At 45.1% G+C, this 12,451-nt stretch overlaps 1 protein-coding gene across 5 annotated transcripts in view; it reads left to right on the forward strand.

Moving 5' to 3' along the window:
• Positions 1 to 2,943: 2,943 nt before the first annotated feature.
• The window catches only part of fmnl2a (formin-like 2a), a 49,058-nt gene continuing 39,550 nt past the window's right edge, over positions 2,944 to 12,451 (forward strand). For 4 of the 5 annotated variants that reach the window (XM_037976314.1, XM_037976313.1, XM_037976315.1 and 1 more), the window contains exons 1-2: positions 2,945 to 3,142; positions 3,277 to 3,568. In XM_037976314.1, coding sequence (XP_037832242.1) covers positions 3,455 to 3,568 — 114 coding nt within the window. In that variant the 5' untranslated portion in view covers positions 2,945 to 3,142; positions 3,277 to 3,454. Of the gene's footprint in view, positions 3,143 to 3,276; positions 3,569 to 12,451 lie in introns of all 5 variants that reach the window. The other variant, XM_037976312.1, reaches the window with a different exon arrangement.

A 12,451-nucleotide genomic window follows, 5' to 3' on the forward strand; every position in this document is an offset into this window, starting at 1 on the left:
AATATAGTTTTCTATGGAAGTTTGCCTTTAAAGCAGTTGAAACTGTATACACTAGAGGGCGCCACCTCGTTAGATTTTCTTGTGTTTTTCTAAAACCTGTATCACTTTTTGCTTCAGTTCTAGGTATTATAATACAAACACACGTGTTGCTTCACTTGAGTCCCCTGAGGGCTAAAACTTCCTGATCCTCATTTAAGAAAACTTGATTTCGCAGATGTTGCTGAGCAGCAGGCCAAGTGAATTCAACGTGAGCTCGCTCACAGAGCTCTGATTGTGTTGCTTGTCGTTTTGGCTCCTCGTTTAAAATCTTACGTTTCCTCGTGGGGGTGTCAGAAATCATATTTCCTCCCAGATGATACAGAAATGCAGCTGCAAGGTGCCCCAGCCGCCCGTATATCTGACCCGCCAGCGTGTGTGTGCTGTGCTGCACTGATAACAGCTTCAGGGAGAAGTTGGTTTTACAAAGACGTGTTCTAGTCGTGACATGGAGGAGTTCGTTTTATATAAACTACAGTATGGGACACGTGAGGGGGGGTGTAGAAGTTACTGTTTGCAGTGTCAGGAGCGCTCGTCGTTTCAGCACACAACCTCATTTGTTTGACTGCGGTCATGAGAGTGACTCTGATTGTTATTGTTTCAAAGTTCGTGTCATGCGCTGGCCTACTACGACTGGATTGCTTATTTATTAAGATAATAGGTGGATTAATGAGTCCAGTTACTCATTCACTCATCCAAACACGCACTTCTAATCCAGAGCAGATGTTAATAATAGGTTTTATGTGTGGCAGACAAATAATAACCTTCTGGTGAAGGACACGCCCTGTAAGGAACTTCCTGTCGTTTTTATCCTTGTTCACAAGCAAATAGAGGTTTGTTTCTGTCTGCTAAACCAGAACTGACTGTGTTTTTAATGAAATACGGCTCAGTTGTGTTTACTTCCTGATCTCTCTGGTTTAAAACAGTCATGCTGGCTGGAAAATGTAACATTATTTAGTTATCTTGACATTAATCAGATTACCACAGAGCAAATATGGAGCCATGTGAAACTCCAGGGGAGGAATTCTGCACATTTATTTACTTATTTATTCATGACTTCCCTCCCATTGCTGCCAGGGGACATCTAATGTTACATTGATACGACTTTTGATTCATAAACCAACACAGTTTTTGTTCATCCAGGTGTAAAGTTGGACAAACGCCTAAAACCCATGGAGAAGTGGGCAGATTAGCTTTGGGTTATGAACGCATTACGGTGTCTTTTTAACGTCCATGTTTAAATAAGTTTATGTGCACTTTTTTATTGCAATCATGCTCACAGCGCCCCCCAACTAAAACATACTCTCACACTGACACTTCTTACTAAGTGTCAGCTGCTGTAATGGTACAGAAAAGCCCATTTTTAGTTTTTAACTCAGTCCCAGTGTATTTTTTTATATTGTTTTTACACATCTAAGTTGGTACCTTCAATCTATAATGGTGGAAATGATATTTTAGCCTTATATTCAATGATTTTGTTTAAAGGAGATGTGGACGGATGTCATTACAGCTGATAATAATATAGTAAATTAAAGCTCTTCAAGCAAAAGCAGGTACGAGTGAAAATCAATCGCCGATCCGACTCGAGGAACATCACAGCCTCGTTTAGCTTTAAGTGCACAAGCAGAGGAAAATGAGCTCCCAGATGCTGAAGGATCCTTGAGATATATAATCAGTTTTAATGAGGAGCATCTTCTCAGTCGATGAAACCCTTTAAGCAGTCAGAGAAGAGGTGTGCGATCCATGAAGGGCCCAACACTCGCAGGGAGGGGTCCTTAAGCAGAACAGGAAATATATGAAGTCAGTCAGCTGCGTTCTGCAGCATCAGTGGAGAACCTCTGGATTATATCCAGAACCTTGAATGCTGATGTCATCCTCTTGTGCATAAAATAGCCCCCCCTCCCCAAACTGAGGACTTCAGATTCCTTTGTATGATCTGTAAGTAGATGAGGTGGAGAGGGGGAAGATGGCTGCTGTTGGGAGCTTTGAGGGACATTAAGCTGCTCTCCAGCGAAAGATGGGGGTCTTCGAACAGGCCTTTAGTTTAGACAGATGTGTTGTCGTGTCACGGCCATGTCGGGTCCCAGTTTGTGACAGACTGAAATTCCACCTGGGAAAATGTTCATTGTGGAAAACTGAACTTCCTCCCTGCAGTGTGTGGCAAAGAGTTTCCAGCTGATTGTTGGAAAAGGGAGGGGGGCAAAAAAATATTTCCAGAAAAACTGATATATCTGTTCGGCGTTTTTCCAGCCAAGCATATTTCCAGTGAAGTACCGTTTGTTATACATCACACCCCAGTGTGAGCTTTATTTACGTCATATTTAAGGTTTTAAAGCACACATTGGTTATGCACTAATTCCCAAACAATAACTGACCCGACCAATCATTCAGCAAACACCGGCATCAGACAAAAAGTCTGTTTTTGGGCTTGTATTGATGGTTTCAATAATTTTCAATACTTGTATCAATTTAATGAAGTTACTAGCTAAAGTACCAGTTAGCCAGCACTTTGGTTATAAGATTTATTAGCAAAAGTACTATATATATATATATATGTGTGTGTGTGTGTGTGTGTGTGTGTATATAGTTTTTATATATATGTATATATACATATATATGGTCTGTATTACAAACTACTACAAACAAACATTTCTTTAAAAAAATGTACAAAAACTGATCAGAAAATAAAAGAAAAGACCCCTAATGGACAAAACACAACAACAACTTCGAAAAACTTTAAGAAAGTCTGGAGAAATGTTGTTTAAAACACTTTAAAAAGACTAAAAGAAAGCGCACCGTGCGCTCTCTGTCAATGAACTCAAAGTACCACAATGCAACACGGCACACGGCGTCTCCTTGGTTACGGCTGTCGGAGCAACGCCCCACGAAGAAGAAGTGGGAGGCTCGTCCCTGAAAGGGCTGGTCGCGGGGAGGGATGGCAGAGCGTGCGGACCCCCTCTTCCTCGGTCAGCGGTGGAAAGCCAGCTCCGCCGCCTCGCTGCGAACACACCGGGGCTCGGGATCAGCGTGAGTCATGCCCGCCGTCATTCCTACCCGCTGGGAGTGGAGCCGAAATTGTGCAAGATACGGATAACACCGAGGAGAGGTCCGAGTCGCGTTTTCATTTGAGTTTTTCCTCTGAGTGTGGGTTTGTTGGAAGAAAATGTCTCTTCGGGGTCTCCGCTGCCGCTCGGACCCGTCGTTTAACGCTGCCTCTCTTTCATGTGTTTTATGTTGAAGAAGAAGAAGAAGAAAAAGAAGTAGTAGAAGAAGAAGTGAGCCTGCGAGGAGCCAACTCGGCAACCAAGAGGGCGCGAGGAGGGCTACAACTTTTTTCCGCCGCTCTAAAAGAGGATTTTTTTGTTGTTGTTTTTTAAAAAAGTTAAGTTACCCAAGGGGGCAAAAGTTTAGAGAAAACATGGGGAACGCAGGCAGCATGAACCAGCACACCGACTTAAGGGGACACAACATGCCCCTGAAGCTGCCCATGCCGGAGCCCGGGGAGCTGGAGGAGAGGTTCGGGATCGTTCTGGTAAGAAAAAGTCAGAAAATCAAAGTTGTTTCCGTCTGCTCTTTGTTCTCTCCACGCTCCTGTGTCCTGGGACGGGACAGCTGTGTGTAGGCTGAGCCTCAGTCTTTCTTTGTTTTTTTTTTTTTTTTTTTTTTTTTTTGGGGGGGGGGGGGTTGAAGAAAAAAAGAGGTATTTCTAACAAAAAAGTGCTCTTTTAGTAGTTTCTTCTTCATGTGTTTCTGGCTTTTTGTTTGGCAGAGCTTAACCGTGGACACATGAGCTCAGCCCTGACCTGAAAATGTCCACTGACTTATTGAGTCGAATTCACCTCCCATCCCCGTTTTTTCTCTTTCTGTCCACAACAAAGCTGTTGTTGTTGTGTTTCTCCTGAGCCGCATGTTTGAGCACCAATAAGAAACCACCTGCACCCCTAACATGGACGCTCATTGGCTCCGTTGGCGTCTTTCTTTTCAGCTTTGCAAGTCCAGGTGTTGAGGTTTTTCCCAAGCACCAGGTCTTTCAAAAGTCCTGTCAGACCGTAAAGATCTGCCAACAGTTACTGCTCCCAGGCTGGACGCTGGAGGTGAAGGGCTGAAGGGGGTCCTCCAGCTGACAAAGTCTTCACTGATGTCCACAAATTGTTGGCAAACTTTGTTTGTTTGTTTACTTTTTCATAAGTCAGCTGCTGCGGGGACTAACCCAGACGCAGGACCAGTTTTCAGACCTGCATGGAGGAAGGGCGAGGCCAAACACGAGGAGCTGCCAAAACATCAGAAGGAGCTCACTCTAGACGCGTCGATAAGCAGCTCTGAAATGCGGGTACGCGCTCTGCGTAAACAAACAGCTCGGCTCCCTGTGGAAGCTTGAGTCGCATGTTTGACCTGCTTCAGGCCGTACGTAGTCCCAAATGAGGTGGAACTGGACAGACATTGAGGAGCGGTAAATTTCACCCTGAAATCTTTTCATCTGCGTACTTTACTTTACTCAGCAAACCTGAGCGAAACATTCAGTCGCTTCGGCTGCTTCCGTAGTGGGAAGAACGCACGTGGTGGTTGGCATCCAAGTGTTTCATTTAAGGACACATTAACCATCTGTGCTGATTTGTTTTTGAACCCGAACTCATGACTTTAGTAAGCGTTTGTTTTTTGTTTTTTTTTAATTGCTAACTGATTGTTTAATCAGTGATGACTTTATGGTGGCGGCTTGTCAGGGGTCACTGTGTGTGTGTGTGTGTGTGTGTGAGGGGGTGTTGACGCCCCCCTCCCTCTGAGGGACCCCACCTGGTAGTAGCCTCACCTAAACGTATTCAGGAGTCCTCTTTGAATGATTAGGATCCATGAAGTCGAGTTAAGCTTGTCTACTTCGACTTGTCTCAGTTGAGGATTTCCTGGCTGTCAGTAAAGCCGATCCTCATACAGCATTTCAGGGACTCCCCTCCTCCCCTGCCTCCCCTGCCTCCCCCTCCTCCCCCGCCTCCCCCGTCAGCATGATGCCTCAGCTCTTGGCGGGATGGAAGCCTTCTGGCATTAGAAGAATTTATCTCTATTAGCAGAGCGTTTAGTGTTCGTTGCCACCCTTTAAACCCTGATGTGTCTCGGCTTTGAGAGGCGCAGATGACCTCACCTCAGCCTGAGTAGCAGCTGATGATGAGGATGATGATGATGATGCTTCGGGCCTCTTTAGGTTGATGGTCCTGATGAGTCAGGGGTTTTGTTCTTTGCCTCAGATCAGTAATTGTTAATCATTTCCCGTCCCCTCCCCTCTGCAGACTCTGAGCCCGCTGATCAAAGAACAGCCGCAGGACTGTGGTTTTTTTTTGTTGTGTTTTTTTCTCCTGCTGCTCCTGATTGGTTCGATCAACAGGCGATCCTGGCATCGCCTCGTGTGGCGGCGGGGAGCGTCTTGGATTAAAGACTCCCGCTTAAAGCGTGTGCGAGCAGAGGGCTGAGATTGTCTGACCCGAGCAGCACATCTGTGAGCAGCCGGGACTAAATCTAAACGGTCAGGCTCAAGGCATGACTGAATGAGGTTAAAGGTCCAGAATCCCTTGAAGGAATACATATCACCCGCCTCCTTTTCACGCCACGGGTTTAGACTAAGATGTCAAACAACTACTCCAAACGTGAATCAGTTGCAGATGTCTCATCCAGTTCTTATTGTCCGAAAGCTTCATTAAAATCCATCAAGATATTTTGCTAACAGACACAGTCCAGCAGGCGGTGCTGGAGTTTTAAGCGGAGATCTGTGCACAGTGTATGTGTCGGGAACGACTCTCAGCTACTACCATGCCAAACTTTAGCACAATATCTATAAAACTGCCTGAACTGAAGCCGTTTTAGTGTTTTCTAGTGGCGACCATCTTGAACTGGCTGGACTCCAAAGGTTGATCAGTTGTAAAGATAAACCCAAGGATTATTGTCTGAAAGTTTCATTATAATCTGCCTTCTGGTTTATGAGATATTTTGCTAACAGAGAGGCACGCTGACACTCGCGTGCAAAAACACTGTTGTCTGGCTGCTAATCAAATGCCTAAACTTCTCATTTCTATTTCTATTGACAGCAAAAGGAACTAAAACTAAACTAGGAAATGACTCGTCTGTCACTTTGTTTGTTTTTGTTGGTTTGACTTTTTATTTTTATTTTGTTTTTAGCTCTGTTTCACAATGAAAAGGCTGCTTCAGAATGTGAGTGAAGCCCACAGAGGCTGTGTCCAAATGAGCTAAAGTGAGCTCTTCTGAGGGCCGTTTCAGCAGCGTCAGCTTCCTCAGACCTGCGGTGGGTTAAATTTTAACCCCGCGTGTTGTGGAGGAGACCATTTGAGTCTGCAGAGAAATAAAAAGCCTGCCTCAGAAATCCCCGCCGTCTTCGGCTGATCTTGGAAACAGACTTTGGCTGATTGTAACGTGATGCCAGCGTCTGATTCCCATGTGACCTTGGCCATGGGGGGGAAGCAGCAGCTTTAACCCCAAATATTTGTTGTTTAAAAGTAACGAGAAGGTTTGATTGATTGGTTTGTTTTCCTAACCACGAGCCTCAACAAGAACACTTCCGCTTGTCTCATTTACAGCAGAAAAAAGCCTGTTTTTAAAGCGGAATAGTCCTGTAAATCATCCATCTGAAACGGGGCAGTTTGATCCAAACGTTCGGCTCAGATTTTTGTTTTTTTTGTTTCTGTCGGAGGTGTGCCGAACTTCCCAGGCTTTATGCAAATGAGTCACATGATGCAGATCCAGATGACTGGGAGGAAATCCTGGACCACAAACACGCCGCCGCAGAGAGTAACTCCTTATGGGATGGACTTTTTTTTACTGTTTAAGAAGGGAAAGTAGAACAGAGGGGTGTCCTCGACTGACCGACCTGTTGTTCCCCATCACGCCTTCATGTTGTTTCTAACCGGGCTCTCCTTCCCGCCCTACAGATTAGATTTCAAAGATTTTTCATCTCTTTTTTTTATCTTCTATAAGAACAGAAAGTAAGGGAGTAAAACAGGAATGTAGAAAGCTGACTAGATGGTGTCAACTTGAAACCGAGGCCCCCCCCTCCCGTTTGCTGCAGTCAGGGGGGCGGAGGGGTTCCACGTTTAAATGCCATATGGGGGACGGCGTGAGCTTAGCTGCTGCTGCTCTTCTCAATTGTCTGCCCAGATTACATCTAAGCTGCTTTGTTAAAGGCCGCTGAAGTGCCAGGAGTTATTTGTGTTGTTGAGGGGGGGCTGCTGCATCTGAAATCTACTCTTCGGATTAATCGTTAGAGTAGCCTTTCATGTTCGACTGAAGTGTAATTTGTCACATTGACAGGCCCCCGGTGTGTGTGTGTGTGTGTGGTGGGGGGCTGTTTACCTGCACTCTGCTTGCCGGCCGGTTTCGGTGAATCGGCCTTTTCATAAATTTGAGTTTTAAAGCGTGCATGGAGTCCCATCAGCGTTGTGGTTTGAGCGCCTCTCCAAAGAAACGCTGTTTTGTGTTACTTTGTGGTCACAATGGTTCGTACTTCAGATAAGAATCAAACAAAGTGAAACAAAAAGATAATAATTTATTTTAATTGCATTAAATCAACAGTGATAAGACTGTAAGTTAGACCCCTGTGTTTGCGATGATGACATAACACCCTTCTCCCTAATTTACACCCTTTAATAAAACCCAGGAAGTGACTAAGTTAGCCCTCTTTATTGATTTTTTTTTTTCCATGTCAACTCTTCTTCATTAAAAAGCAGAACAATGGTTGTTGTCTGAGGCACAGATTGGGGGGGGGGTAGCAGTGGCTGGATCCCGTGCGTCAGCCCCCGCGGAACAGAGCCCCTCTTTATTCTCCGGGGGGAGACCCGGGCCGGAGCCTGGCACCGGACCCAGAGCCGGCGGACTGTGAAAGAGGCTGCCGCTCGAACCCTGTATGCATGTGTTTCCACGTGGGGTTTTCGAGCTCCGGATGCTCGCCCACCAATTAGCCACGAACAGAATACTCGGGGGAGCAGAGAGCCCCCCGACTGCTGTGCACGTGAGGACATCGTGTCATTCAGCGACATTGAGTCGGTTGAAACGTTAAAACGTGGACTCAAGGGGAAGGCTGCTAACGGACACCTCTGAGACTCGGGCAGTTCTGTTGCTCTTAGCTGAGTTTTGACAGCGACATGTCTGGGGGAGCCTCTCCACGCTGTTTTGACCATTCCATTCTACACACACATTTAGATTGTTCTTGGATCAGCTTCACCACAGCGTTCAGTAGCTCAAAAGGCGATGATGATGCAGGTGTCAACTGTCAGAAACCAAGAAGAAGAGGAGAGGTTTGATTTGTCAGCAGGAGTTTGATGCAGTTTTTGTGTCCTCGACCCCCTCCTGAGTGATAAATTACCCTCATGGAGATAGAAGCCAGGCTCTTCAGACAGAGTTTCTTCAGAACAAGCAGTTGTGGAGGTTTTTAATCTTCTAGTTGGGGTTTTATGCCTGTTGTGTGTTTTGGCAATGCTCTCTCTTTAAATGGGAGTTTTATGGTTAGACATTCACTGTTGGTGCTGATAGTCCACACCATCCCAAAAACCTGAGCTGCTGAAGGTTTTGGCTTCCCTTAGTGGGCAAGTAAAGGTGATGAAAACTCTGTGTAGTCATTATAGTTCTGAGACATCTTGTTTTGTTTGAGTGTCTTGTTCCAAAATAATAAAGCAATCGAGCTTTTGGCTCAGCCGTCAACATGAGTGTAAGGAACAGAACTGTCCTTGGAGCTTTGACATCAACTTGGGTTCTGTTTTGTCTTACCAGTGGTTCTTATCTTCTCTGGAGTGTCTCCTGCAGGTGCACCGTGACACCATAGCCTCGAGAAAGCCGACCCAGTTCTTTCACCCGGGTCCCCGTCCGCTGCCAGCATCATCCAGCGGCCGGTCCAAGTTCACACAAAGGAGCGGCCCAGTCACAGCTCTGTGGACAAGTTGCATTATGGGCCGGTTCTGTCCAGGATCCAAAGTGACAGACGGCGTGTGGGGGTGTTGTTTTTGTTTTGAACTCTGAGGAACAGTTGAATGTTGAAGGTGTTGAGTTTTATCAGAAAAAGAGGCAGAGTCCTCAGACGTCTGCGCCGCTGTGACAGATTCCGTATTCTGATGTGGCGTCAGGGTCAGCTTTATCTGCGGCGCTTAGTTTATCATTCCTGCTTTCACGGCCTTGTGCTTCATTAAGTTCGCTTACGGTCAGATTTTAGGGCGAGTTGGATAATCCAAAGATTTGCAACTGTAAGTTTATCTGTCTTTTTTTATGTAGCTTAACTAAATAAAGTGGATTTAAAAGGTTCGTCTATAGGAGAGGCATTTTTATCTAAACGCCTTTTCACATTTTTATACAATCCTTTTGCTTAGAAGTGTTCAGTTAGGAGATGTAATAAAGGAAATCAAGCTCTATCCATATTTCTTACATGTGTAAATTCTTCAAACTTTGGTTCATATGGTCCCATTTTCTTTAGAAACTCTTCTCCTTGAGTTTCTTTTCAGACATGTGCTGTTCTGGAAGCTGCCAGCGTCTGAAAGCCAGGTTCTGTGCCAGAGTTAACATCTGCAGTGCAGAATCAGAGGTTCTTTTGCATTTGAATGTACGTCAGGGTTTAACGCAGACCCCATCAGACCAGGGAGGAGGCAGGGACGCAGTTCAATCCGCTACAGATTCAGGATTTATTGGACGGACGAGTTGCCTCGTATTCTGGACCCCTCACATGAAACTGAAGCAGAGGGTTTAGATTAAATACTTCCAACAAACCTCGAAAGCCAAGACTGAGACCTGACGCATTTCCCCTTTTCAGTTTATCACTTCTGAGACACCCAGGTTTTACTTCCCAGTTAAGATCCTTGAAAGGTGCATTTTATTAAAAGCACAACATTTGTTGTTGAGTTAAAACATGCAGCAGGTAGGTTCCTGTAGGAAGGAGAACAAGCTGCACGTGTTGGTGAACGGGGGAGTGAGACCGTGACGTTGCAGAGTGTTTTTATCCGGAGAAGACTCTGGATTTCTGCTTGTGCCTTGTGTTTTTCTTTGTTGGCACAAAGGTGGCGGAGCAGTCGGTTTCAGGCTCCCGCTCAGCGTTTCATCACTTCCTGCAGCCGAATCCAGAGCACATCAGTCATTGCATTCGGACTGGAGACCGCTCTGCTGTTTGGGAAGGTTGATGGTGAAAGTTTCTGCGGTGTGACTGCAGAGCTGAAGTTTGCCTCTGCGTTTGGAGGTTTTCATCTGTGATCGTCACCCTGTAAACAAAATGATAGCAGATGGCTGCCAGATTCAAGTTTAAAACTCAAGGCTGGCTTCTGTTTCGCTTTGTTTTTTCCCCTGAGCAGAGTCAACGAAGTGTTAAATTGCTGACTCTGAAATCTTACGCCAGTTTAATTTGATCCTTTCAAACAGCAGCAGAGCTTCCTGGTTTCTGTCTAAACAAAAATAAACATCTTTGAGGATGTGTGCAGATCTATAGGACTGCTACAGTTCGTTTCTAGTGAAGGAGCTTTGAACCTGTTTGGAGACATTTAGTCATTCGAAACAAATAGGTTGTTCCTTTTTTCTTGTTTTTTACAGACTGTAGAGCCTGTTACAGATTCCCCAAACCTCTTTTTTGTTTTTTTCTTTTAGATAAAGATCATTTCTGATTCCTGTGTTGCAGAGCTGGAACCCAGTACGGACTCCGCCTCGGTCCAGACGCTTTCGCAATCCCCCAACATCTGGCCTGGCCCTTCGCGTTCATGTATCACTTGTTTTATTTGGACAGCACCCTGCTGTTGTAAACCATCCCCATAACGCTGTTCCGGCCTTTGGGTAACATCGAGTTCTGACGCTGTTTTATCAAACCCAGAGGATCACTGTCCACAGCTTAAGCGTTGCGGTCAGCGTTTCGTAAAGGACGGTTCACTTACCCACAACACAGATGAGGTGAAAAGTTTTTGCAGATGAATTCCCTTAAAGAAGATTTGGAAAAGCTGTTTGGAGTCAGAGTCACACAGATGAAGTGAAGTGGGAGTTCTCCCACATGCAGCTGCTGAGTTTTGAGTCTGTTTCACTTTACTTCACCTTTATTTTTCCTAAAATGTTGCAAATTTAATTTTAAGGCTCAATAGAGACAGATTTTAGATGTTCGTGTGAGAGTAGGACTCCTCACCCTGCGTTACATGGATAAGAAGGGTGGTCAGAATGCAGAGAAGCGTGCCGCGACGTTTGAAGCCCCCCTTCTTCCAGCGAACAGGTTCAAAAACAAAACCTACCATCTAGTCAGGGGGTCCCCGGGGATTACGGAGCTAATCTGGGGACAGACAGGGGACACCTGTGCCCCCTGAAGGAGCGCAGAGGATTACGGAGCCACACTGTGCTAATGAGCGGGACACTGCTTGATCTGCCTCCCAGCCGGTCACTTCCTTTCTCCCTTAAGACGGCCATTTATGCCCAACCATGTCCACTAAGGTCATGAGAGGTTGTTGGCTCCTAATTCATTTAGTATTCTTTTATATCTGGACTTCAAAGATGCTTCATACAGCAACCAACGAAAGAAGTGACGTGTAACTTTATGAGCAGTTATTAGTCATAAATTTGTACTCATGGGGATTTATTTATAATAGCCTTCAGCTGTTAAATGATTTTGGGAGCAGCTGATGACGCAAGGATTCAAACAGAACGGTACATTCTGTCATTTCCGGAAGGATTGAGCAACTTACAAATATTTGTTATGACGAGTCAGTAATGACTGATGTAATCTGAGGTTTTCTTGTTGTGGCGCGCAGTGGATTAGAAGTCATTCTAAGGCGGGAATAACGAAACATCGAAATGCATCTGCGAGTGGGGAAAAGAGCAGTCGGGATGCCGTTGAGTTCTGCCTCGCGTCCTGTTTGCCCCTGCAGGGCCGACGAGCTGGTTTGGGAGATTCGGATCGAAGAACGCGGCTCTGTCGGCGGCAGGGGCTGTCAGATTGTTGCCTCAGCGTCCAGAAGAAGATAACATAACACGGGCGTGTCTCCGACTGAACAGCTCAGTTGTTGCTCTGAGGGCTAACAGAGAACAGCGAGGTGCTGAATTGTCCGCTCGAGTCAGATCTTGTTGTATTTTATATTCACACAAAAAGTGTCTGTATAAGACTCTTTCAAGGTTTCGTAACCAATTAAATGGCTTTTATCCCTTTTTGGCTGCTTCACTGCAGTGAGGATCAGTCTGAGATCCACACATTCAGCATTCAAAGCAAGGATTATTAAAGGATGGTACAGTTACTGGGTCACAATTATTTGCTGCCTGTTACATTAAATCTCACTCCAGTTCTTCATAAAAAGTTTTAAACACTGTAATAACTGGAATAATAACCAAAGATATTTGGGATTTAAAGATTTAAAGATTATATATATATATATATATATATATATATATATATATATATATATATATATATATATATATA

This window comes from Kryptolebias marmoratus, linkage group LG6 (assembly GCF_001649575.2).
Source record: "Kryptolebias marmoratus isolate JLee-2015 linkage group LG6, ASM164957v2, whole genome shotgun sequence".
Classification (NCBI taxonomy): domain Eukaryota; kingdom Metazoa; phylum Chordata; class Actinopteri; order Cyprinodontiformes; family Rivulidae; genus Kryptolebias; species Kryptolebias marmoratus.